The sequence below is a fragment of the Lissotriton vulgaris genome, chromosome 1_1 (assembly GCF_964263255.1).
Source record: "Lissotriton vulgaris chromosome 1_1, aLisVul1.2, whole genome shotgun sequence".
In the NCBI taxonomy this organism is placed as follows: Eukaryota; Metazoa; Chordata; class Amphibia; order Caudata; family Salamandridae; genus Lissotriton; species Lissotriton vulgaris.
In genome coordinates this window covers 1293376145-1293404056 of record NC_141685.1, presented here as the reverse complement: position 1 = coordinate 1293404056, position 27912 = coordinate 1293376145, and the positions used below count along the sequence as shown (strand labels likewise).

The following is a 27912-nucleotide window of genomic DNA, read 5'->3' as shown; positions in this document are numbered from 1 at the left end:
ATTCGCCGCCCCACGCCCGCCTCCCAGCTGCTCCTCCCTCCCACAGCCCCTCATAGGGAGGTCGCGCGGCAGCGAAGGGAGCTACCCTTGACCCTGCCACCAGGTAGGTCGCCCCCCCCTCAGCCACCACACGGTCCTCCTTGTGCCGCTGCACTGTTTGGATTTGTTTTGAGTTATTTCGTGTTAACTTGCGTCCTGTATTACTCCGTCGCTCTTCTCAACTGTTGCCTCACTTGTCCTGAGTTTTATATATATTTTTATTTCTATTTGGCATTACTTGTGCCCTTTGTGCCCCCCTGCCCCCATTTGCCTTCTGTCTCCCGCTTCCCTCCCTTGCGCTTTCCCGCCGCTGCGTCCCTGTGGCCCCGCCCCCTGGTTTCGAATTTGCCGCCCCACGCCCGCCTCCCAGCTGCTCCTCCCTTCCACAGTCCCTCATATGGAGGCCACACAGCGGCAGCGCAGCGGCGGCACGCAAAAGGCAAGCCCGTCTGCGCTCATCTGCGCCAGGATCGCACCGAGCGCCAGAACCCCTGGCCCCCGCCCAAAGCCAGGAATCCCGATTGAGATACGACACCACCGCCCTCAACGCACTCAACACCGGACGGCCACCCGCCTGCTACCAAGCCACCCCGAAGTGCACCCACGGACCCTTCACCTGCCAAGCCTGCAAATTCACCTGCCTCCGAACCTGCACCCCGCCGCCCGGAACTGGTAACAACAACAACCACCTCAAGTGCATCCTACTCAACACCCGCTCCGTCCACAAGCACGCCATGTACTCTGGGACCTCCTCGATACAACAGCACCGGACGTCACTTTCCTCACGGAAACCTGGATGAACGCCTCCTCCGCCCCGACATCGCCATAGCCATCCCAGATGGCTACAAGATCACCCGTAAGGACTGCGTCAACCAAACCAGAGGAGGAAGCGTCCATCATCTACAGGAACCCCATCAGCGTCACAACCAACACCGAAGACCCCCTCACCACCGTCAAACACTCACACTTCCAGATCCACACCGACCCCAAGACCACCCTCAGAGGAACCCTCATCTACAGACCCCCGGGCCCACGCACACAATTCAGTGAAGCCATAGCTGACTTCATCAGCCCGCATGCCCTCGCCACATCAGAATACATCCTCCTAGGGGACCTGAACTTCCACCTGGAGAACAATAACAACAACAACACCACCATCCTGCTCGACAACCTCGACAACCTCGGACTCAAGCAACTGGTGAACACCCCCACCCACTATGCCAGCCACACGCTCGACCCCATCTTCTCCGCCAGCAACCACGTCTCCTTCAGCTACTCCACCGGACTACACTGAACCGACCACAGCTGCATCCATTTCACCTTTAAGAAGACTACATCCCACCACCGCCCGCAACAGATCCCCCACAGAAGCTGGAGCAAAGTCACCACAGACCAGCTAACCACATCACTGAACCAGAACCCACCAACCGTCACCTCTGACACCAATGACGCAGCCCGCAACCTCGCACAGTTGATCACCAACTGCGCTGACGCCCTTGCTCCACTGAAGAACCCCCCAGGCAAGACCGGCAACAGGAAAACCACATGGTTCACCGACACTCTCAAAGAATCAAAGAAATCCTGCCGAACTATCGAGAAAACCTGGCGCCACGAACGAACAACAGAAAATATGACAGCTCTCAAGAACGCCACTCGCAAACACCACCAGCTGATCCGCACCACCAAAAGGGCATCGTTCAAAGAGCGGCTGGACAACAACACACACAACAGCAAGGAACTCTTCAGCAGCGTAAAAGAGCTCTCCAACCCCAGCGCCAGCAACAATGACATCACACTGTCGCAAGACCTCTGCAACTCCCTCGCCACGTTCTTCTACTGCAAAATCGCCGATATACACTACAGCTCGGCGCCCAGACTCTGCCTCCACTCACCAAACCAACGCCCCCACCACCACCCTCAGCGCCTTGACCCCCGTCAGCACTGAAGACCCACCCACGTCATGAACACCATCCACTCTGGCTCTCCCTCTGACCCATGCCCTCACCACATCTTCGATGATTCAGAAACAGGGGTGGTGATGAACAGAGTGTCTGAATTAAGCAGACCACTCTTACCCAGTCCAAAGATCAGGGCTTGATCCATCACCGTTTTTTAGCTCACTGCACCATCCCAGCTCAGAACTTGGCTATATGCAAATTAGTCTGACCCTGGCCCAGTGCATCATGGGAACAGGGCAGACCAAACTACCAAGCCAATTCTTATACTGGGAAGGAAACAAGCTTTCAGGTTCTGAGCTGGGATGGTGCAGTGAGCTAAAAAACGGTGATGGATCAAGCCCTGATCTGTTGACTGGGTAGGAGTATTCTGCTTTATTCAGAAACTCTGTCCATCACTACCCCCTTTTCTGAATCTCACCACATCTTCAACAAAGCCGACACCATCATCGCACCCCACCTCCGGAACAGCATAAACAACTCCTTCACGTCCGCCACCTTCTCAGAGAGCTGGAAGCACGCAGAGATCAACGCCCTTCTGAAGAAACCCACAGTGGACCCTAAAGACCTCAAGAACTTCCGCCCCATCTCTCTCCTTCCCTTCCCGGCAAGTCATCGAGAAGACCGTCAATAAACAGCTGACTGCATTCCTCGAAGCAAACAACTCCCTTGACCTATACCAGTCTGGATTTCGAGCCAACCACAGCACTGAGACCACCCTCATCGCAGCCACCGACGACATATGGACCCTGCGTGACAACGGGGAAACAACCACTCTCATCCTCCTAGACCTCTCAGCCGCCTCTGACACCGTCTGCCACTGCACCCTAATAACCCGCCTCCACGACACTGGGATCCAAGGAAAAGCCCTGGACTGGATCACCTCCTTCCTTTCCACCAGAACCCAGAGAGTCCGCCTCCCTCCCTTCCGCGGCCAAGGAGATCATCTGCGGCATACCCCAAGGCTCCTTTCTCAGCCCAACCCTCTTCAATATCTACATGAGCCCCCTCGCCGCCATCACACGCAAACACAACCTCAACATCATCTCCTACACCGACGACACCCAGCTAATACTCTCCCTCACCAAGGACCCAGCCACCGCCAAAACAAACCTCCAGGAAGGAAGAAAAGACGTCGCGGAATGGATGAAGCCGAGTCGTCTGAAACTCAACTCAGACAAGACGGAGGTCATCATCCTCAGACAATCCTCATCTGCCTTGGACGTCTCATGGTGGCCCACAGCTTTGGGCACCGCACCGACACCCACGGACCACGCACGCAACCTAGGATTCACCCTGGACGCCTCACTCTCGATGACCAAACAAGTCAACGCCATCTCGTGCTCATGCATCAACACCCTGCGCATGCTCTGAGTCTGAAAAAGCTTCCGGTAGATCCCCACCGAAACCAGAAAGACTGTCACCCAGGCCCTCGTCACCAGCCAACTGGACTATGGGAATGTCCTATACGCAGGAACCACAGCCAAACTTCAGAAATGACTTCAGCGCTTACAGGACGCCTCCGAACGACTCATCCTCGACATCCCTCGCCACAGTCACATATCTGCCCACCTGAGAGGCCCGCACTGGCTCCCCATCAGCAAAAGGATCACGTTCAGGCTCCTCACCCACGCACACAAAGCGCTCCACGACATGGGATCCGAATACCTCAACAACCTCCACACCTTCTACACTCCGGCCCGACAGCTCCGCTCCACCAAACTCGCCCTCGCCACCGTCCCATGGATCCGCAGAATCACCACCGGAGGAAGATCGTTCTCCTACCTTGCCGCCAAGACATGGAACTCCCTCCCCGCCCACCTACGTATGACCCAGGACCACCTCACCTTCAGGAAACACCTCAAGACCTGGCTATTCGAGCAGTAGCAGCACCCCCCTCCATTCAGCGCCTTGAGACCCTCATGGGTGAGTAGCGCGCTCTATAAATGTACTGATTGATTGATTGTGCATTGTTGTCGAGGCGGTCTTTGAAGGAGGTCCTCTTGGCAGACCTGATAAGGTGATGATGTTTGCGGATGGCGTCTTTGTGGGCTGCGAGGCTGTCCGGTGTCTTTTCATTGTGCTGTTTCTTCTCTAGTTTCGGGCAGGTTCGCTTGGATGTATGGAGTTCTGAGGTGAACCAGCTAGCTCTCTTGCTGGTGTCTCTGTGGGTGGGTTTCTTCAGCGGGGCCAGGCTGTTGGCGCAGTTGTTGATCCAGCATCTGAGGTTGCGGACAGCGTTGTCGGTGTTGGAGGGGTCGTGGGTGGGCTGAGAGCGAGGTTTGCGTGTAGTTGGTCTTCGGTGATTTTGCACCAGCAGCGGCGGGAAAATGTTGTGTGCGGTGGTGTGTGGTGGGTTTCTGGAAGGTGAAGTCGATGCAGCGGTGGTCAGTCCAGAGGCGTTCGTTGGTGTGGCTGAAGGAGATGTGGCAACTTGAGGAGAAGACGGGGTCGAGCGTGTGGCAGGCAGAATGGGTAGGGGTTGTGACAAGCTGCCTCAGTCCGAGGTTGGCGAGGTTGTCGATCAGGGTGGTGGAGTTGCTGTTGTTCTCAAGGTGAAAGTTCAAGTCTCCGAAGAGGATGTAGTCGGTGGAGGTCAGGGCCTGCGTGCTGATGAAGTCGGCGATGGAGTCGCTGAACTGGGGTCGGGGTCCGGGGGGTCTGTAGACGAGGGTGCCTCTGAGGGTGGTGTTGGGGTCTGTGTGGATCTGGAAATGCATGTGTTAGGCGGTGCTGAGAGTGTTGTCGGTGCTGGTCGAGACCCTGATGCTGTTCTTGTGGACGATGGCGATTCCTCCTCCAACTCCGTTGGTACGGTCTCTATGGGTGATCTTGTAGCCGTCTGGGATGGCTATGGCGATGTCGTGTGCAGAGGAGTCATTCATCCAGGTCTCTGTCAGGAAGGCGACATCCGGGAATGATGTGTCGAGCAGGTCCTAGAGCTCGACGGTGTTTTTGCGTGCGGAGCGGGTGTTCAGTAGGATGCATCGGAGGTGGTTTAGGTCTTTCTTGGTGGGTGGTTCAGCGGCTCTGAATCTGGTGTAGTTGCAGTTCCAGCAGGTGAAGGGACCATGTGTGCGTTTCAGGGCAGGTGTGGATCGGTCCGGAGTTGAGAGCATGCAGTGTGCTGGTATCGTAGCGGCGGCTGTCATCGTGGCAGGCACGGGACCAGGGGTTTTAGCGCTGGGCACGGTCCAGGCGCAGACGGGCTTGCCTTAGGCGCGCCTTTGGCACGGCCGCTTTATATAGGGTGGTGGGAGGGAGGAGCAGCTGGGAGGCGGAAGGGAGGGGCAGCGAATGGGCAGTCAGGGGGGCGGGCCGCAGTGGATGCAGCGGCAGGAACGGCGAAGAGAACGGAAGGCAAGGGCACAGAATCACGGGGGCAACGATGGGAACAGAAGGAAAAAGGGCACAGAATCACAGGGGCAACGATGGGAACAGAAGGAAAAGGCACAGAATCACGGGGGCAGTGATAGGAACAGAAGGAAAAAAGGGCACAGAATCACAGGGGCACGATGGGAACAGAAGGGAAAAAGGGCACAGAATCTATGGGCAACAATGGGAACAGAAGAAAAATGGGTACAGGAGAAAATACAGGCACAGGGGGAAGACAGACAAGAGCAGTCACATACACCAAAAAACAATAAGGGCAATACAATGAATGACACCGACAATAGAAAATACCTAAGGCATACCACTGGCCACCAGGGATGAGGCGCAGTTGGTAGCCTGCAGGTGGAGAAGGGCCTCAACTTTCCTCAGCAGCGGCAGCTGTGGCAGGGTCAGGACTCACATGCGGTGCTGAGCGGAGGGGGAGCGACCTACCTAACAAGGTCAAGGGTCTCTTGACCCTGTGCCTCATGAGAACAGTCCAGCTTGAACTGACAAGCCACATCCTCCGTGGACTGGAAACAAGCATCCTGGGACTGGGTTCTGGCTAACAGCCCTCATCAGCCAGGCTAGCAAAGTGAGCAAGGAACCCACGTCTGGGCATACCCTGCCAACTGAGGGCGAACAAGGCAAACACAAGGAGATGATGGACGGAGCACTGAATCTTTTCAGACACTCTGTCAAAGTGCTAGAACTAGGTCCACCGAAGCCGACGATGTTCCCAGCGCCACACCACCTCATCCACCACCTGAAATTTATATTTTCTAGTTTGCGGCTAAAGCGGGGGAAAGGGGAAGTGGAATAAAAAGAGAGACAGCCTTTACGTGGAGAATTAGATACTTACCAACTTCTTGGTCTTGATTTGTTGGTTTGTTCTACTGCTTCTGTAAGTGGAGACAAAACTCATTAACACAACATACTACTACACTACTCTGGCATATCTGGAATGTCATTTACTTGAAATACCAGTAAGACCCTTGGCTATTGCTCCTCTCTTGTTGTTTTGTGGAAACTGTTGATTTTCGTTTTTTACAGCATCTGCAAAATAGGACAGCATGAATGCAACCTTCACCTGGTCTTCTTTAAAGACCACTGATCTACATAGAAAGTGTAAAGAGCACTGCGTAAGGAATATTTGAGCCTTATGTGGGTCCCCCTAAATCTCGCAGGATTAGCCAAAGGAACCACTGGAGCAACTGAGTGTATTACTTGAGTGGCCACCTCTGCTGCTGACCCTCAATTTTTATCGGATCCTGGCAATGGAGAACCTCCCGCCAGAATCTCCTCCATACGTTTCCTAATTAGGCGAGTTTCCTTTGGGATCTCTTAACCTCTTCTCGCAAACTTCTATTATCCTCAACAGACTGAGTAAATTGGGGTTGCAACCCATCTAGGATTCCCGCTAGGATTTTTAAATCCAAACCTTCCGCCATTGTGGCTCGGGTGGAAAAGGGGGTGGCACTTCAATCTGTCAAAGTGCTAGAACAAGGTCCACCGAAGCCGACGATGTTCCCAACGCCACACCACTTCAACCACCACCTGAAAATTCTATTTTCTAGGTTGCGGCTAAACCGGGGGGAAAGGGGAAGTGGAATAAAAAGAGAGACAGCCTTCACGTGGAGAACTAGGTCCTCACCGTCTTCTTGGTCTTGATTTGTTGGTCTGTTCTACTGCTTCTGTAACTGGAGCCAAAACTCATAAACACAACGTACTACTACATTACTCTAGCATTTCTGGAATGTCATTTACTTGAATTACCCGTAAGACCCTTGGCTATTGCTCCTCTCTTATTGTTTTGCGGAAACTGTTGATTTTCGTTTTTTACAGCATCTGCAAAATATTTTATACACCAGAATTATGCTGCTGTCATAACCCAGAACCCCTGAATTGCTTTTCTGTGTTCACCTAACATTTACCCTTCAAAATTGTCTTTGAATTCTTCGGAGTTTCATTTTGAACATCGTATTCGGTTAATAATTGTATTGTCGTGTTTGCCTTCTCAAGGGAGAGTTCGTCACAATGTCTTTTCAACCTTCAAGCTCCTCCTATCGCTTTAATCAAATTGTAGAAGTCTGTACCTGAATATTCTGTGAGACGTGGTTCATATGCAGCTTATCGCCTGCTGGAAATCTTTTCACAAGCTAGGTGTTTTGCCACTCACCATCATAGCGAAAACGCCGTACCGAGTACTCTTCTGCTTTACCTCAGAAATGTTTTCTTCAATCTGTAATGTTGCTCCCACGTTGCACATACGTTCTTAAATATTTCTTCAAGGAAGTAACAAGGTCGGAAAAGTCAATGGACTACAAAACGCTACTCGCGAACTCTGACATTAATCTCCTCAACAAATTTTCCATGTGCGATGAGGAGACGCTCCGTCTACCTCACGGCTTCAGTTGAAGTGCGCAGTTCCTCCTGGGAACATGCGCACTAGGATCTCTGTGGGTCGCGGGTCTCCGAACACTAGACCGCGAACCTGAGCTTAAGAATTCTTCTCTGTTGTTGACCATTTCCTGGTACGAGTCTTTTAACCTTTGTAAACACTGCCTAATTATGAGCCTGGACACAATATGTTTTTTCTTCCATCGAGGGTACCTTGCCATGTTTCTGAAGTGGCCCCTTTTTTCTCTAGCCTCGTGTTTTATTCTAGCTACCGCTACCGTGGTCCTGACACACTCACCCCCAGGTACAGATCTCGGTTGAATCCATCATTGTTCTTTAGCTCACTTCGCCATCCCAGTTCAGACAAAGCTATATGCAAATCAGTCTTGACCCTGTGCCTTTTGGCCCGAAACCGGTCCTAGGATGCTTGTTTCCAGTCCAGGGAGGACCTGGCTTGGCAGTTTGCCTGGACTGTTCCTATGGGGCATAGGGTCAAGACTGATTTGCATATGGCTGGGTTCAAACTGGAATGGCATAGTGAGCAAAAAAACGATGGATTTAGGCCCAGATCTCTGCACTGGGGGGAATGTATGACATTGTTCTGCATTCTGTCCATCAACTGTTGTTTTTGCATTTGTCACCCCGAGTGGGACGTGTATGATCAGACGTTAGTCCCATACTCTCCATGCCACTGGAATCAAGTTATCCTGGCTGATGAGGGCTGACAGCCCAAAACCGGTCCTAGGAGGCTTATTTCCAGTCCATGGAGGACCTGGCTTGACAGTTCGGGCTGGACTGTTCTCATTGGGCACAGGGTCAAGACTGATTTGCATATGGCTGGGTTCAAACTGGAATGGCACGGTGAGCAAAAAAAACGATGGATTTAGGCCCAGATCTCTGTACTGGGGTGAATGTATGACATTGTTCTGCATTCTGTCCATCAACTGTTGTTTTTCCTCATGAGAACAGTCCAGACCGAACTGCCAAGCAATGTCTTCCCTGGTCCGGAAACAAGCATCCTGGGACCGGTTTCGGGCTTACAGCCCTCATCAGCCAGTCTAGCTTGAATCCAGTGACTGTTAGCACGAAACCAGTCCCAGTATGCTTGTTTCCGGTCCAGGGAAGACATGGCTTGGCATTTCGGGCTGGACTGTTCCCATGAGGCACAGGGTCAAGAATTATTTGCATATAGCTGTGTCTGAACTGGGGTGGCGAAGTGAGCTAAAGAACACTGATGGATTCAACCCAGATCTGTGACTGGTGGTGAGTGTCTGAAAAGGTTCAGCGCTTCGCCCATCATTTCCTTGCATTTGCTTTGTTCGCCCTTAGATGGCAGGGTATGCCCAGACGTGGGTCCCTTGCTCACTTTGCCACTGGATTCAAGCTAGACTGGCTGATGAGGGTTTTTAGCCCGAAACCGATTCCAGGATGCTTGTTTCTGGTCCAAGGAAGACATGACTTGGCAGTTCGGGCTGGACTGTTTCCAGGGTCAAGACTGATTTGCATATAGCTGTTTCTGAACTGGAGTGGCGAAGTGAGCTAAAGAACGATGATGGATTCAACCCAGATCTGTGACAGGGTCTGAAAAGTTTCAGCGCTCCGTTAATCATCTCCTTGTGTTTGCTTCAATCAGATATAATATCCTTACAGAGGTTAGTGGCAGCGTTCAACCAAATAATAACCCATAATAAGAGTCACGCCAGCTGTATTGTATCCTCAATGAAGCCCTGATTTAGCTCAAGATGAGTAATAAGGCTGGGAGTGGACGGTGGTGCACTTAAAAACCTGTGCAAAAAGCGGTTATCCTCTGCCCGTAGACAACCACAATTACTGAAACCCCATACTTCACCTCCATAGGTAGATACACTGATACATTGTGAATTATAAACATTCAGAGGTGGGGACAGAGTCCCCCTAATTTGCGGGCTAATTAGATTGCAAACTGCGCCCGCAGTTTTACTTAATTTGAGACAGACAGACCTGAGCACAATGAGGATTCCATGACCCTGTAAGACTAAAATATAATCCTAAGTAAAAAAAATTCTCAACAGTCTTCAAGAGATGCCCATTAATGCTGATTTTATTTAGCCTTAGTTTGCCCAGGCGACCGAACATGGTGTGAGACTTGGAATAGTTAATGTTAAGATTTAAATTGCGCATAAAGGATGCAAAACAGTTCACCTATGTCTCAGGATTTTTGGAGTGAGGGCTAACAATACCTCATCGTCCGCAAATAATAGAGCGGGAATTGGGGAGTCAGCGATTCTAGGTATATCTGTGTGGGAAGAAGATAAGTGGGCTGATAATCCATTCATATATAAAATAAATATTAAGGAAGTCAGAATGAAATCCTGCCTTATTCCACTCTTTAGAGGGAATTCAGAAGAAAGCTCCCCAAGCAAATTGAAACAAATCCAGGCTGAAAGATCTAAGTCCACGCCTTATTCCAGCAACATTAGCCAAAGTTTGGTTCTGTTCACTGAATCAAATGCGGTGGATAGATCCATGAAGACTAAATGTATGGGGGACACTTGGCCTTGGTATGCTTGGAGATAGTCAGAGCCAAATTCATTGTTCAATGGTTCCTAATTTAGGCCGAAATCTAAACTGAAAGGGCGAAAGTATGTTGACAGCTGCCCATTCGACCAGGCGGTCATAGATTACTCTGCCGATGATTTTGTTTGTGCTGTCGATGAGTGAAATAGGTCGGTAGCAATTGGGCAACTTGCAAACACCCTTTTTAAATATGGGTATTATTGTTGCAGTAGACCACAAGGGCGGAGTTGTAGTAGACAGCGAAGTGTTAAAAGTATTCGTGATGATGGGACCCTAAATTTCAGGCATGGATTTCAACAAATCGATTGGTACCCCATCTGGACCTGGAACTTTCCTGCCCTTACTATGACGAATGGCTGACTCAACTGCCTCCAAAGTTAAGAAAAGTGGGGGAGAGTTCAGGAATCTATTATGGAGGGAAACAGACATAAGTGACTTGTCCTCAGTATGCTAAATAGAGGCAAAGGGAGTAACCCAGTCCTTGCCAGAGATATTATTTTGGAGAGGGAGATTGATAGAGGAATTCCTGGACCGGATTACTAGGTCCCAGAAGGATTTGCTATTCTTTCTCCGGGACGAATGCTTCAAAAGTTCCCAGTCTTAGTTGTATACTACCCTCTTCCTATTTGCTACTGCAATTTTGTATTCAGTGTCTGTTAAGGAGATTTCGGTGTTATTCCTGGGGCAGGCGTTTAGAGCTTTCCTCAGATTCCTGTTAGACAGGGAACAAACCCTGTTGAACCATCTTGGAACCGTGTTTGAAATCCGAATTGGCTTAAGCATGGAGTCCCTAAGTATGTGGATTAACCTAATATAGCGAAGAGCCATAGATTCCTGTACATTCTCCCCTAGGCAGAAAATACATTTATTTAAATGTAACTTGAGTAAGGCAATAAGTGACCCTTTTGGGTTATTCATACGCCAGACTAGTTGTGGGTCATTCAAGGAGTGGTGTGTAATGAAGGCTAAATTCCGATTACATGCAAGGTCCTTAAGCGGTAAGAACATAGAGGTGCTTAAGGCATTATTGTTGTATAGCATTTTAGGACCCTACTGTAATGTTCCCGATTCATGCCCTTATATAGGTATAAATCACCATAAACTTATATAGGCATAGAAGTCATAACCATATCTAGACATAGCTCATGCAGTCCAAATACGGCAGGGCTACTTCCACTAGTTCCGAAAATCCACAATGATTTCTTGGAAAACTCAGCTTCAGTAGCTAGGGACTTCCCCTTGCTTGAATACTGACTTATCCAAGAACTCATAGAGTTTTCAAAGAACTGAGACTCTTTGATGACGTTATTATGTCTACCTTTACGTCAAACTTGGCACCTTCAAGGTAAACATATGCCCACACTTGCCATAGCAAACACACAGTGGTTTGGAGCAGTTCGACTATCTACTTGCCTGACGCATCCTGCTACAGCAAGTGCAGAAGGAAGCCGACCCTCCAGCAGACGCACTGAGAGAGACGCTGTCTTTTCTCTTGCCGAGAAATCCAGCTCCAGTGTTTCCAAGCTACCCTTGCGGGTTGTTGGTAAATCGAGTCCTGAGCCTGACCTCCTTCAGTCTAAACCAAGGTACGGAGCTGAATAGACACTTAGAGAAATCTTGGATAGATTCTTGGCAAAGAATACTACATTTATGCTACACCTCACTTAGTCCTTCCCTCATATTAGGCTTAGGTTAGGTACATCGGGGTAGGCGTATTTTAGAAGCACCAGTTCAGTACTTTTTAGCCTTTGTTATTTATGTATGTATTTATCTATGGTCCTATCTATCCTACTCTTTTAACTGTACACATTATACTTTGCAACCAGTATTACGATTGTAGCAGTTCATTTCTTCTGCATGAGAATGAAGACTGTTCAATAAATACCTTTTATTGAAAACGCTCATCTATCTACTTCTCTGCAAACTCTGGTGAAACGAAGCATGCACGGATGACTGAGTAAAATATCTATCTATTGTTTCCACGACTCTGAAGATCAGTTTTATCTTGGGGAAACAAAGTTGTCATGTTTATGCGGTTGTCAGAAACTAAATCCCTTTTTGTGAATTCAAGAAAGTTTCTAGTGACCTCTGAGCTAACAGGCACTCACAATTAAGTCTAATATATTCGATAGAGACCTAGTAGACATAAGTTCTACGTCACATCTATAGGATATATTATTCCAATGCGCAGAGCCTATTGGGAATATAGGAACTACACTACATTATTATCACCCCAGTCTGTGGTTAAGATAGCACCTTTGAAGAATCAGGTAGAAAATCAGGGATAACAAACATATCTATAAGGGAAGCTCTCCCCCTCCCCCCACCCTCCCCCGCACCTAAATGACGTCAGCATATTACATGCTCCCCCAAGGAGGTCAAATAAGTCAGTCAGGCCATGGGCAGTTAGATGTTTAGAGAGCTCAGTACCCCTTGCATCTTGCAAAATACAGTTCCCGTTGGTGATTGACTCTATTTCTGAGGATGATAGAGGCAGATATGTTTGTGGTGACAGGTCGTTGGGAGGGGCACACCCTCTCCTTTTTGTCAGTGTATGTCCCCCCGGGTATGCAAGCTACCACTTTTGCTGACTTGGGAAAGATTCTTCTAAGTCTCCCGAGGGGACTATTGATTTTTGGGGGAGACTTTAATGCAGTGGTCTCTGGAGTTATGGATAGATATCCTCCGCGGGATACGGGGCGGGTTTCGAGATGGCTGCCTGATTTCCTCGTTGCCATGGGTTTGGTGGATGGTTGGAGACTACTCCAGACCAAAAACAATACACCTTTCATTCTGGTGCCCATGGTAGCCTTCCCGATTAGACTACTGCCTAGTGCCCGCGGCCCATGGTTTTACATTGCGGAGGCAACACACCTTGCTAGGGGCATATCTGATCATTCTCCACTCTGGTTCCGCTACTGTGTTGCCTTGGGGTCGGGGGTAGGGTAGCCCCCATTAATCCCCGGCACATGCGTAACCCTAAAATCCGGAAGGACCTGATTAAGGCTCTAGATTATTATTTCCTGGAGAATGAGGGGTCGGTGTCCTCTTCGGTCCCACTCTGGGAAGCCTTCAAGACTGTTATGGGGGCCAGGCTCTATCATTGATAGCGGGCGCAAAGAAGGATAGAAACAAAGAAATTGTTGAAGTAGAATCTGAGATAAGTCGCTTGGAGGTGGGACTGGAGCAGGAGGTGACTCGTGCTAAACTGCACATCCTGAATCTTAAGCAGCTCGAGTATAGATCGCTGGTCACTAATAGTGCCACAGCCCTGAGTAGAGAGCAGCAGGGTCGGCTATATGATGTCGGAGATAAAGCGGGGAAACTTATCGCTTGGCTGGACAAGAAGGATAGAGCAGACGTGTTGTCCCAGAGCTTGTGACAGCGGAGGGAAAACTTCTTACAGGCCCCCAAAGTATAGTGAATAGTTTGGCGGATTATTTTCAAACTGTGTATAACTCGGTCTCGGTTCTCCCGGAGGAAGATTCCCACTTGCTGCTGCGAGATTTACAGCTTCCGTGCTTGACAAGGGAGGACCGTGATTTTATGGATAGTGCCCTCACCACAGATGAAGAAGCCCTTGCGGTGCGCTCTTTGAATTCGGGTAAGACATTGGTGCCTAAAAGGCACCCAATCGAGCTGTACAAGCTTCGACCTGATAAGATTGCCCCCTACCTGAGAGGTATGTTTGTTGAGGCCCGGGAGAAGGGGATACTACCCTACGATCAGAGAGTGGCATCTGTTGTGGTTATTCATAAGGAGGGTAAGCCAAGATCGAGTTGTGCTTCGTATAGACCTATTTTGTTATTGAATGCGGAGCCCAAGATACTTGCCAAGCTTCTTTCAAATAGACTGATTAAGGTGATCTGCGGACTGATGCATCCTGATCAATCAGGCTTTATTCCTCACAGGAACACGGCCCTAAACTTGTGCAGGTTACATGGTGTGTTAGCCAGGGCTCATACCCTGAAGGAGCAGGCCATAATAGCATCGCTTGATGCAACAATGGCCTATGACACTGTAGAATGGTCGTATTTGTGGGCAGTCCTGGCTAAATTCGGCTTTGGACCCGATTTCATCCGCTGGGTGCATTTGTTATATACTAAACCCCTCGCTCAGGTAGTGGTGAATAACTGGGTTTCGGTGCCATTTTGTCTTGGGCAGGGCACCCGACAGGACTACCCCCCTCTCTTCCCTTCTGTTTTTATTGGCCCTTGAACCTTTGGCGGCCTGGGTCCGCTGTGAGCCCTCTAGTCGAGGCATCCGGTGGTCCCCACAGTGGATGGACCGGGTCTCTCTGTATGCAGACGACATTTTACTTTACCTAACCTCGCCTAGAAAGTCCCTAAATGTCGTTTGTGATGTGTTGGCCTCCTTTGGTAGGAACTCTGGGCTGTCTATAAATTGGGGGAAATCTCTTTTGTTCATTCTTAGTGGGGAGACTCCGGTTCCCACACGAAATTGTCCGATTCAGATCGCTACGGACGGGTTTAAGTATTTGGGGATTTTTATTTCATTAGATCCTGCAGTCCGTTATGCGAGGAATCTCCTTCCCCCTTTGGTTAGATTAAGGAGTGATGCAGCCGGCTGGAAGAGGCTCCCTCTCTCCCTGTTGGGGCGCGCAACCCTTTTTAAAATTATGTCTTTGCCTCGTTTTCTTTACGCCCTTCAGAACACATTAGATATAGTGCCAGCTAGCTATTTTCGAGAGGTGGAAGGGTTACAACGCAGTCTGTTATGGGAGGGTAGACCCCGTATTGCGTTAGCTAAATTGACGCTTCCATGGTATGACGGCGGTGTTGCCCTCCCTGATGTCAAGCGATACTATTGGGCCTCTCAGCTGGCGGCCATTAACCAGGGTACTTATGGGACCGTCTCGGATCCTGGATACACGATGGATAGGTGGCTTCTTCCTGGAGGCAATTATAATAGGGCATTATTCGCTAAGTCAGTGGGGGGGGGTGTTTGGCGGGGCCGACTAAACATGCGGTGTGGATCTGGCATGACGCCACTAACTCTTTGGGATGGAGTGACCGATTGACGCTGGCCACCCCACTGTTTGACTCGGAAAAGCTGGGCAAGCTTTGGAACACAAGAGGTTTTGATAAGTGGGACTTGATCGGGATTTCAACCATTGGCGACATTTTGGTTAAGGGGAGGATTAAAACATTTGAAGAACTACAGGCTGAATTTGCGTTGAGTATTACTGAGTATTTTTGCTATGCACAGGTCAGACCTGCATTGAAGACGGCACTGCCGGCGGCAGCAGACCTACCCGTGGCCTCACCTCTAGAAGATAGAATTTTAGATGGTCATTTGCCCGAAAAGACTATTTCCCTGATCTATAAGAAGTTGATTAATCATAGAGCGGATCTCCTTGTAGAGCTAAGGGATAAATGGATGCGAGATGGCATTGAATTAGATGATGAGGACTGAAAAGCGGCCGTGTCCTCACGGAAGGAAGTTGCGATCCCGGCACCATTGAGGCTAGTTCAGTTAAAAATACTACAAAGGGTTTATGTTACAGGGCCCCGTCTGGTTCGGATGGGGCTATCTGAAACAGATTTGTGCAGACGGGGGTGTTGTCTTGTGGGTACATTCCTCCGTATCCTCTGGGAATGTCGGTATATAATCGAGTATTGAAGTAGTATACATGATACTATGCAAGAGGTCTTGGGGTAACAGTGTTGCCAGAGGCGAGAAGATGCCTCCTTAATATTTGGGAACCTACCGATCTTAAGTCAGCGCAGACTAAATGGGCAACACTGGGTGATATGATAGCGAAAAGAAATATAGCTCAGCAGTGGGGATCCGAGCGGTCACCCACCCTTGAGGGATGGAAAGAGAATATGGATTGGTGTATGTTTCGTGAAAAAACTGTTTATTTGGCGAGGGGGCGTCCTCGTAAGTGGGCATCAGTGTGGGGGCTGTGGAACCGATACAGGGGAGAAATTTGTGCGCCACCTGTAGACTATCTTTGATACTCCCGCCTCCCCATGATTTCTTAATATATATGTACCCTGCTCCCTGTTCCCCACCCCACCCCCCCCCCGCCCCCCTCCCTCTCCTGTAAGAGTTGGTGCTGTGTGGGAGAGTGTCTCCTCTGTACTATGCTTTTATTTTCGATGCCTTATCTTAATAAAACAAAATATTAAAAAAAGAATAGCGCTCACTAAAATGGCCATACTGCCATGAGTACTGTACTTTTTTTAACCTCCCGCTCTGGATGCCCAGATCCTGGTTCTGATACCCTGATACATTAACTCCTTTTCCATGGAGGCATGTGTAGAACCTCTTTACGCATCCTTCAATGCCCCAGTATGGAGGGGTTCTGGGAATTCCAAACTTCGAGTTGTACCACAGTTGTACCACATAATGGCCCGGGTGCAATGACTGGGCCGATGGCTCTCCGGACTATAACGGGAAGAATTGGGATGTTATGACACCCCACACAGAGACGGGACACTGGGACACTGGAATTCCTCCTTGTGGGGAGCATCCCCATCGGGTCCACTACCCAAACTATTCTGAATAACCCTATGCTGTTTGGAGAAGTTCATCAGGCTTGCAGGTCACTCCCAACCTACGTTCCCTCTAAGGCGCGCGCGCGCGCACCGCTCCTGACCTCACCGCGCACCATCTAGCGTGGAGCGCGCACACAGTCAGGAAGTCGCGCCGCCGGCCGCTTTGAAAGAAGCGAGCGGCGCGAATGCGGTGGAGCGGTCGTTAGGCGTGCAGGTAAGGAGGTGGGGGAGGGCTTGTGGCGCTTGAGGCTATGAGGGAGGGCGGGGTAGACTCTGGCCTTTTGTTTAAGTAATGCTGTTAATCAGAGCCCCTTCACGGGCTCCGATTAACAGTAATACTTAAACAAAAGGCCAGAGTCATCCACGCGCTTTCCTAACAAAAGAGTAGACAGTTTCCAAACACACTCTGTGTTTGGAAACTGCCTACGCTTTTGTTAGGAAAGCGCGGGGAAGACTCTGGCATTTTGCTTAAGTATTACTGTTAATCGGAGCCCGTGAAGGGGCTCTGATTAACAGCAATACTTAAACAAATGGCCAGAGTCTACCCCGCCCTCCCTCATAGCCTCAAGACCTGGCCTTGGAGATGATTTCACCAGCGTCATCAGACCAATCAGTACCGGCTCTGTCAATTCTGAACCTCCTAGCATCACATCCCACTTTCCCAGAGATTCCATCACCAGGCACTGAGACGGCAGCATTTTTTAACACAATGTTCTGCATTTTAGGCAGGGCCTTGGACCCATCTGGTATGCTCTTTGGTTCTAGACCACCATTCAGCATGTCCTTGTTCATGAGGATGGTGCCTGTTGAACTCAGACCTCTTGTACTGGTGCCAGTTTCCAAGTTCTCTTCAGTGTACAAGTATGTAGATCAAACATAGATGCCATTTCAGGTGCCATTACAGACAGTCCAGGCTCTACCAGAGGCATTCTTAGAGCCAATGGAGCTGCCTCTTCCACATTCAAATCCCTCCCCTCAAAATAGGTCCAGAGAGAGGCACAGAGATTGATTGAAGAGGTGAAGAGGAAGAGTATAGACAGAGGTTGCATTACATATTTTGGCCACCTTACCCCACATGCTTTTACAACGCGTGCCATTACCCCACATTTTTTACTCCGCAAAATCTTTTACAACGCAGGGCTTTACAAGGCAATCCATTACAACGCATTCCCCATTACAACACAATTTACTATTATAAGTCCACCAGGGTGTTACCTTGGGGAATGTGTTGTAATGGTTTGCAGTGTAAAGCCCTGCCTTGTAAAATATTTTGCAGAGTCAGAAATGTGTGGTAATGGCATGCGTTGTAACGCATGCGTTATAAAGGATGTTTACTGCTCAGATAGTCACTTTCTTGATCTCTTAATAGGTATTTAACCACGTGACCAGTACTACATTTATGTGTGAATCAGAGCATATATTAGGGCTTTGCATCGCATTAAGTAGCTGTACTCCCTTGCCAATATATGGGGGGATCCCCTTGCCTACAACCTATGTGTATTCCAGACTATTAGCTTTTGTCAACAAACACTTTCAAACTTGGCAAAAAAGCAAAGGGAAGCTATCTTCGACATGGTCACTGGGTATAACGTGCATGTGCTACCTCTGCACATCCCTTTCCTATTTGAAATCTACCTTATCACCCACAATGATGTTACTGCAGAATGGATCGGACAAGCTAGCTTTAATTTGATTAACTTTATGATGCCAAAGAGTTCATCAAAACGGCATAAAATGTTGATAAAATATTTACTTCAAAGCACAAATCTTATATGCACTTGAAAATAGGCATTAAAGGACCTTTAATAGTGCTTTGTCTGCTTTATGATACCTTGCATTAAGTGGGTCTCCCACAGGTGGCACATGGGTGTTCCCAAGCTAACACCCATGGTTTTTGATGAAAAAATACAAATATTGTTAGATAAGGCTTGGTACAAAAAAAAAGTCTCCTTGAGGCAGGTGCTAAGTAGAAGTAATCATTACATTTCTCTTAACTTTTCACACATTGTATGTGGGTTGAACTTTACACCACACATGCAATGTGTGAAAACTCTAAACGTTTGTCTGCGCATAGTATTTTCTAAAGGCACGGAACCATTCCAGGACAAATTCTGTGCTAGACATCACACATTAATAAATTAAGTATTTCTAAAGCTCATACACATTCCATAAGGCGTCTGAGCACTGATGCAGTTGTAGCTAACTGGTGGGCAGATTATGAAAGTTAGATAGATTTCCAAGGCAAAAAGCCAAGTCTTCAAAGTTTTACGGAAAGGAAGATGTAGCTCTAAACCGGATATGGATAAAGGAAGAGTTTTCCAGATCTTAGCTACTGTGACTAAGAAGGCTTTCCTCCCCTCGTGCTCTTCTGTATGTCGAAACTACCATCATGTTTTTATTGGTTGATTGTAATTGTCAATTAGGGATATAGAGGAGGAAGATGTTTCTGATTCCTGCTGGTCCTATATTGAGTAGTGCCTTATGAACAATGCACAAAAGTTTAAATAGAATTCTTGCTGACAGCCAATGCAAATATATAAATCGCTCCAAGTTTGCCGACCTAGTAAAGATGGAAGGCTAAGCCTGCCTGCCTGGTGTGTCTGTTCCTGCGTGTGCATAGGCAGTGCCACTTTTCCTCGTGTTTATGTGTGTTGCTGCCACTGGCCTCTTAATCTTTATTTGGGAGTGTGTAGTTTCTTTCCACTGAGGCACAGCAGGAGAAAAGCCTCTGTGGAGCAGTTATCAGAACCCCTTCCCAGCGTGAGAAGCTGGGTGGGGTAGGTGGGTGGGAGGTAGGTGGGCAGTGGTGGGTAAGGCGGATAGAGGGGCCAGTTCCTAATAGCCGTTTGAAATGCTCCAGGGCACGGTGGGTTCGCTGATTCTCAGTGATTTCTGGAAGTTTATCTCGCTGTTTGTCTTTTTCCAATTTCGCGGGAGGGAGCCTTGGGAGGGGGTTGAATCGCGGGCTTCCAACTCTGCCTGACATCCTTCAGAGTTTGTTCAAGTCAACTAACTGAACACGAGTCCATTGAGTAGTAATATTAAATGCTCTGCCGGTCTGTCGCCTGAGTTATCCGGTTGAAATGCGCTAACCAAAAGCAAGTGGGGCAGAGGGCAGGAGGGCACCAAAAGCGAGTGGGGCAGAGGACAGGAGGGCACCAAAAGTGAGTGGGGCAGAGGGCCGGAGGGCACCAAAAGCGAGTGGGACAGAGGGCAGGAGGGCACCAAAAGCGAGTGGGCAGAGGGCAGAAAGGCACCAAAAGCGAGTGGGGCAGAGGGCAGGAGGGCACCAAAAGCGAGTGGGGCAGAGGGCAGGAGGGCACCAAAAGCGAGTGGGACAGAGGGCAGGAGGGCACCAAAAGCGAGTGGGGCAGAGGGCAGGAGGGCACCAAAAACGAGTGGCATTTGGCGCCGCAGACACGCGAGGTTCGGTTCCTGGCGCACATAGCCATGGTTGCAGCGCACAGAGACCCTCCACTGCCGCACACAGAGGAAAATAATTAGAGGGAACATTCCTCCCAACCTTACTCCTGATTGTTACCACTGGTGCGCCTCCCACCTTCCGGGACAGACACCTCACAGTACGGAGATTAAGCGCCTGGGCAGATGCAGATCTGCTTAAGGTCGGCAACTGATATGACGAGGGCAGACTAAGATCGCTAGAGGTGCTTCTAGCAGAATCTTGATTACCTGCCTCACAATTCTTAATGTCTGCGACAGTCACATTGGCAATACATGAACTATAGCAGGCAGGACAGACCGAACCACTGACACGCAGATTATTACAAATTGTCCTCACATTAGGGGTGGCAGCCAGATAGTTTCCAGGCTCTATAAATCAACTTTTCTTCAGATCCGGGCAGATTCATCGCCGCTCAGGCAACAATGGCAACATGCATTGAACCGGGTCTTACACAACGAAGAATGAGCCAGGGTACTGGATAATGACCATACTGCATAAAACAACCACACCCTATTCTGCTACACCCAGTTTAATTAACTTCACATGATATATCTTACTTCACACCAAATCAACCCGATACAGGGCACAGCTGACACAAAATGTCCCAGATGCACCGAACGAGACATCGACTTTATACACACGACTTGGTCTTGCTCAGGGACAACACAGCACTAGTAGGACTTGATTTCAGACCTAGAACGTACAGTAGACAGGACGGATGGATGGAAGATGGAGGTATATCTTTTAAGGCTGTCTCCCAAGTCAAACGCAGGGCTTTACAAGGCAATCCATTACAACGCATTCCCCATTACAACACAATTTACTATTATAAGTCCACCAGGGTGTTACCTTGGGGAATGTGTTGTAATGGTTTGCAGTGTAAAGCCCTGCCTTGTAAAATATTTTGCAGAGTCAGAAATGTGTGGTAATGGCATGCGTTGTAACGCATGCGTTATAAAGGATGTTTACTGCTCAGATAGTCACTTTCTTGATCTCTTAATAGGTATTTAACCACGTGACCAGTACTACATTTATGTGTGAATCAGAGCATATATTAGGGCTTTGCATCGCATTAAGTAGCTGTACTCCCTTGCCAATATATGGGGGGATCCCCTTGCCTACAACCTATGTGTATTCCAGACTATTAGCTTTTGTCAACAAACACTTTCAAACTTGGCAAAAAAGCAAAGGGAAGCTATCTTCGACATGGTCACTGGGGATAACGTGCATGTGCTACCTCTGCACATCCCTTTCCTATTTGAAATCTACCTTATCACCCACAATGATGTTACTGCAGAATGGATCGGACAAGCTAGCTTTAATTTGATTAACTTTATGATGCCAAAGAGTTCATCAAAACGGCATAAAATGTTGATAAAATATTTACTTCAAAGCACAAATCTTATATGCACTTGAAAATAGGCATTAAAGGACCTTTAATAGTGCTTTGTCTGCTTTATGATACCTTGCATTAAGTGGGTCTCCCACAGGTGGCACATGGGTGTTCCCAAGCTAACACCCATGGTTTTTGATGAAAAAATACAAATATTGTTAGATAAGGCTTGGTACAAAAAAAAAAGTCTCCTTGAGGCAGGTGCTAAGTAGAAGTAATCATTACATTTCTCTTAACTTTTCACACATTGTATGTGGGTTGAACTTTACATCACACATGCAATGTGTGAAAACTCTAAACGTTTGTCTGCGCATAGTATTTTCTAAAGGCACGGAACCATTCCAGGACAAATTCTGTGCTAGACATCACACATTAATAAATTAAGTATTTCTAAAGCTCATACACATTCCATAAGGCGTCTGAGCACTGATGCAGTTGTAGCTAACTGGTGGGCAGATTATGAAAGTTAGATAGATTTCCAAGGCAAAAAGCCAAGTCTTGAAAGTTTTACGGAAAGGAAGATGTAGCTCTAAACCGGATATGGATAAAGGAAGAGTTTTCCAGATCTTAGCTACTGTGACCAAGAAGGCTTTCCTCCCCTCTTGCTCTTCTGTATGTCGAAACTACCATCATGTTTTTATTGGTTGATTGTAATTGTCAATTAGGGATATAGAGGAGGAAGATGTTTCTGATTCCTGCTGGTCCTATATTGAGTAGTGCCTTATGAACAATGCACAAAAGTTTAAATAGAATTCTTGCTGACAGCCAATGCAAATATATAAATCGCTCCAAGTTTGCCGACCTAGTAAAGATGGAAGGCTGAGCCTGCCTGCCTGGTGTGTCTGTTCCTGCGTGTGCATAGGCAGTGCCACTTTTCCTCGTGTTTATGTGTGTTGCTGCCACTGGCCTCTTAATCTTTATTTGGGAGTGTGTAGTTTCTTTCCACTGACGCATAGCAGGAGAAAAGCCTCTGTGGAGCAGTTATCAGAACCCCTTCCCAGCGTGAGAAGCTGGGTGGGGTAGGTGGGTGGGAGGTAGGTGGGCAGTGGTGGGTAAGGCGGATAGAGGGGCCAGTTCCTAATAGCCGTTTGAAATGCTCCAGGGCACGGTGGGTTCGCTGATTCTCAGTGATTTCTGGAAGTTTATCTCGCTGTTTGTCTTTTTCCAATTTCGCGGGAGGGAGCCTTGGGAGGGGGTTGAATCGCGGGCTTCCAACTCTGCCTGACATCCTTCAGAGTTTGTTCAAGTCAACTAACTGAACACGAGTCCATTGAGTAGTAATATTAAATGTTCTGCCGGTCTGTCGCCTGAGTTATCCGGTTGAAATGCGCTAACCAAAAGCAAGTGGGGCAGAGGGCAGGAGGGCACCAAAAGCGAGTGGGGCAGAGGACAGGAGGGCACCAAAAGTGAGTGGGGCAGAGGGCAGGAGGGCACCAAAAGCGAGTGGGACAGAGGGCAGGAGGGCACCAAAAGCGAGTGGGGCAGAGGGCAAAAAGGCACCAAAAGCGAGTGGGGCAGAGGGCAGGAGGGCACCAAAAGCGAGTGGGACAGAGGGCAGGAGGGCACCAAAAGCGAGTGGGGCAGAGGGCAGGAGGGCACCAAAAGCGAGTGGGACAGAGGGCAGGAGGGCACCAAAAGCGAGTGGGGCAGAGGGCAGGAGGGCACCAAAAACGAGTGGCATTTGGCGCCGCAGACACGCGAGGTTCGGTTCCTGGCGCACATAGCCATGGTTGCAGTGCACAGAGACCCTCCACTGCCGCACACAGAGGAAAATAATTAGAGGGAACATTCCTCCCAACCTTACTCCTGATTGTTACCACTGGTGCGCCTCCCACCTTCCGGGACAGACACCTCACAGTACGGAGATTAAGCGCCTGGGCAGATGCAGATCTGCTTAAGGTCGGCAACTGATATGACGAGGGCAGACTAAGATCGCTAGAGGTGCTTCTAGCAGAATCTTGATTACCTGCATCAAAATTCTTAATGTCTGCGACAGTCACATTGGCAATACATGAACTGTAGCAGGCAGGACAGACCGAACCACTGACACGCAGATTAATACAAATTGTCCTCACATTAGGGGTGGCAGCCAGATAGTTTCCAGGCTCTATAAATCAACTTTTCTTCAGATCCGGGCAGATTCATCGCCGCTCAGGCAACAGTGGCAACATGCATTGAACCGGGTCTTACACAACGAAGAATGAGCCAGGGTACTGGATAATGACCATACTGCATAAAACAACCACACCCTATTCTGCTACACCCAGTTTAATTAACTTCACATGATATATCTTACTTCACACCAAATCAACCCGATACAGGGCACAGCTGACACAAAATGTCCCAGATGCACCGAACGAGACATCGATTTTATACACACGACTTGGTCTTGCTCAGGGACAACACAGCACTAGTAGGACTTGATTTCAGACCTAGAACGTACAGTAGACAGGACGGATGGATGGAAGATGGAGGTATATCTTTTAAGGCTGTCTCCCAAGTCAAAGGCGAAAGCCCACTAGATTCTTGAGAATGGCCCTGTTTCCTTCCAGGTAGACCCTCGCCATGCACTGGAGATCCCTCGCCCCCCCCACTGTAGGTGGAAGAGAGAGGTCGAATACTAGGCACTAGAGGAGGAATCCACATTAAGAGACAAGGAAATAAGAGATCTCCAACGTCACCCAGTCGTGGAGGATTGGGCATCCATTCTAGCAGCCTTTGTGAGAAGACTGGATCGTAATTCCTGTTGCTGCTAAAACAGAGTTCAGACAGCTCGGACAGCAAGCACTGCCACCCATCTCCCAGACATTACCTGTGCTTATGCAGCATGGTGTGAGAAAAACCGCTAGGTGACCCCTGATCATGTACCCACAATTATGTTATTGTTATCATTTGACTTAGTTGTATATGGCCCTGGCTACAACCGGTGGCAGTCCGATATGAACAGCTCATGCGCTTTTGGCCACACCTGCCCAGCTTTATGTCTTTTGGACTCTTAGAAGTTTATTACAAGTGGCCTCTTAATGCTGATGTTGTTAGTAACACCAGTTACAATTGTGGGATCTGCGGAAACTATGGGAGCTCTACTTTCAAACTTAAATTTCAGCTGCAGAGAGCAGCCTTCATCTCTAAGAGAAAGTCCAAATGGAAGTGAGGAGATATCAGGATACTGACCCAAATTAAAGATTCCCCCAGCAATTTTCTATTACTTAGTGGACCCTCAGGATTGGATTTGGCCCAATTCCCGAGGTATTGGTACCACTGGTAGTAGTAAATGTCAGGTTGGAAAAAAACTAGCTCACTTTGTGGGCCACTCATTATGATTGCTTGACTGGGACTGTTGGAGAAGCCATTATTTCACCTAAAGAGAGGAAGTTGAGAGATTTTTGATAAAGATGAAACTTTGGGCACATCTTATTGGGCTAGGAAGAATCTGTAAAATTAATGTATGATTAAAATGAAGCTTTTCTGTCCTAGTCTATCTGTTTCAAATCTCCTGCACTTACAGCCATAGAATAGGATCAGGTCTGCAACACCAAAGTTAACAATGAAAGTGAATAAGCCTGTAAAAGAAATGGTGCACTTGCAGATTTGAGAAGTTGGTATGAAATGTGAGATGAAAGGGTAACTTCTCACGGCCAGAATGTGGGAGTAGGTATTTATAGCAGCATTGCAGCGTCCTATCACTCTCGCTTTCTTGTTGATAATCTGAAATATTATAGAGTGTAACACCGGATGTTCTGTTTCTCCTACCCCATCCCAGGCACAGCAGCAGTCCCCGCATTTCGCATGGCCTTTGAAGCAGAACTCGGTCAGGATATCGACTTCAAAGAGATGTGGGCGTTGGTTTTTGTAGAGAGAGGACGGCCAGTGCTGCCGGAAGTTTGGAAAGGAGACCCTGAGGTAGGTTGTCTTTGGCTGCTGCCCTTGGTGCATCTTTGGATGCAACAACCCACATATTACACTTTATTGACATTCTAACTACATCAGGAGGAGAGCGGCTCACAGAGTTGTAAAGCACACTGACATCCGGGAGGGTATCCTGGCGCTGAGCAGGTTTGCATCTAGGCACACCTAGTGGAACTACTTCAGATCAGTTCAAAAATCTTTATTCGGATTCAAAGAATCCATAAAAGCACAATCAAACAATTTTTACAATAATATAATAAAATCCATATAAAAATATTAGACAGTTCATTTGATACACCATTAACAATTCATCAATTGATTTAGCAAGGTTTTCATACAGAATTAAAAATTCAGGGTTTAGTCATCATCTTACGGGCTCGGTTAGCGATTTTCAAAAAAGTGCAAGTGCGAAAAACGAATTCTTCATTTTCTAAAGAGAGCAGCATATGATGGGCTTTGTCCAAGAGAACAGGTCTCTGTTTTTAAAAAAATGGAGTTAAAAGCCACTTCACATATTTTAAGTAGTAATTACAGAAAAAGAAGGAATGCTGATCAGTTTGGACGCTCACCTCATCACAAGGGCATAGTGTGTGTTCAAGATTTGGCTGATAACCAAAAGGGAAACATAACAAAAATGTAACAGTTCCTGCTCTCAGACGAAATAAGAGACTCCTTTCCCAGTAAGTCATAGGCAAAGTAAGATATATTGGCAAGGGGTGCCTATGCAGTTCTTTGCTCATATAACTTAATACGGAAGATTTCTCGGATTCCTTACTGATCCTTTCTGAGTTATAAAGTGTATAAAATGCAATTTTCAACTCATTTTTATGAAGTAAGTCGGCTCTACTCGGGTCTAAAAAGAGGCTACCTTTATCGATACTACATAGACTCTGATAGACCCCCGAGAGCCAGGGAATATCCATTCCTCTCTCCCATTTGAGACAATCACTTATAATTTCTTTCAATAGGGATGTTATGTTATGTTATGTTAAATTTTTATTTATACAGCGCACGTACGCCCATGGGCTTCTTGGCGCTACTAGAACTTTTGGAAACCATAACACAACACAGAATGACCAGAGAGAGAAAGCCAGTCTACGGGTATGCCTGTCTAAATAGCAGGGTCTTAAAGGCATGTCTGAATGTAAGCAGATTGTCACTGTGTCTCAGAGAAGAATTCTGCAGATTGATTCCTCCATACTGAAAACCAGAATAGAGCAGGACGAGCACTAATAAAATCGCTAATGAAATTTAAGTTAAGTTCCCTAAGGCAGATATATGGGGAGGTAGAAATTGGAACACCCAGCAGCTTTCTGCAAAACCTGTTTTCTTCCTGCTGGATGCAGTGACTGTTCGCAAACCCCCATATCTCGGCCCCATACGTAGCTACTGGGACGCATTGTAATTTAAAAAAAATTAAAATAGTTAAAATAGCGCCTGTTTTCTTCGGGCGGGGGAGGCTTAGAATAGAGTTGCTTTTACTCGTGGAGTGGGCCAAATGCCCAGTCCACGAGCCGTTCGCAGCAAAGACCACTCCTAGATAGCTAAAGGTGCCAGTAGACATTCGTTTATCATTCCCTACTGAAATAGAATTAAGCTGGCGTTTCCCTGGTCCACATGACTTAATAAAAGATTTTTTTAAAATTAGCACGTAGGTCCAGACCGTCCATATACTCAAAGAAGGTCTTAACCAAAATACGCCGAGAATTTGGCATGCAGCCTATGAGGACTGCATCATCTGCTTATAAAAGTACCAGCAGCAATTTGCCATTGATTGTAGGGACGTCTGGAGTTGACAATTTCAGGGAATTACTCAGTCCATTGATATAAATGATAAAAAACAATGGGGTGCTAAAACGCACCCCTGTCTAACTCCCCTGCCCACCCTGATAGCTCCCGAAAACTCGCCACCCCTGCCAATCCTAACTTGCGCCTTAAGATCTGTGTGAGGATATGCCAAAACATGTACTAAAGGCTCATCCAAACAATAATCCAATAAAATAGACTAGAGCTTGGATATATTAACTAAATCAAAAGCCGATGATAAATCCATAAAAGCCAAATAAACTGGGGAAGATCGGGTAATGGTATATTTGCTAATGACCAAGTTGAGATTTAAACACTGTTCGGTCGTCCCAACCTTACTACAAAAGCTCAGTTGGCATGGCTCTAATATACAACTTTCTTCTGTCCGCTTTAAAACCCTATTATATGTGACTCGACCCAATATCTTTAAGGTGTTGTCAAGCGGCAAAATAGTTTGTAGTTAATAGGTTCCGATCTGTCCCCCTTTTTAAAAAT

At 47.8% G+C, this 27912-nt stretch overlaps 1 protein-coding gene across 1 annotated transcript in view; it reads left to right on the top strand.

Moving 5' to 3' along the window:
* The window catches only part of AMHR2 (anti-Mullerian hormone receptor type 2), a 976241-nt gene that overhangs the window by 802396 nt on the left and 145933 nt on the right, over positions 1 to 27912 (top strand). The window contains exon 10 of the mRNA XM_086936519.1: positions 25466 to 25605. Within this exon, the coding sequence (XP_086792645.1) occupies positions 25466 to 25605 (140 nt within the window). The remainder of the gene's footprint in view (positions 1 to 25465; positions 25606 to 27912) is intronic.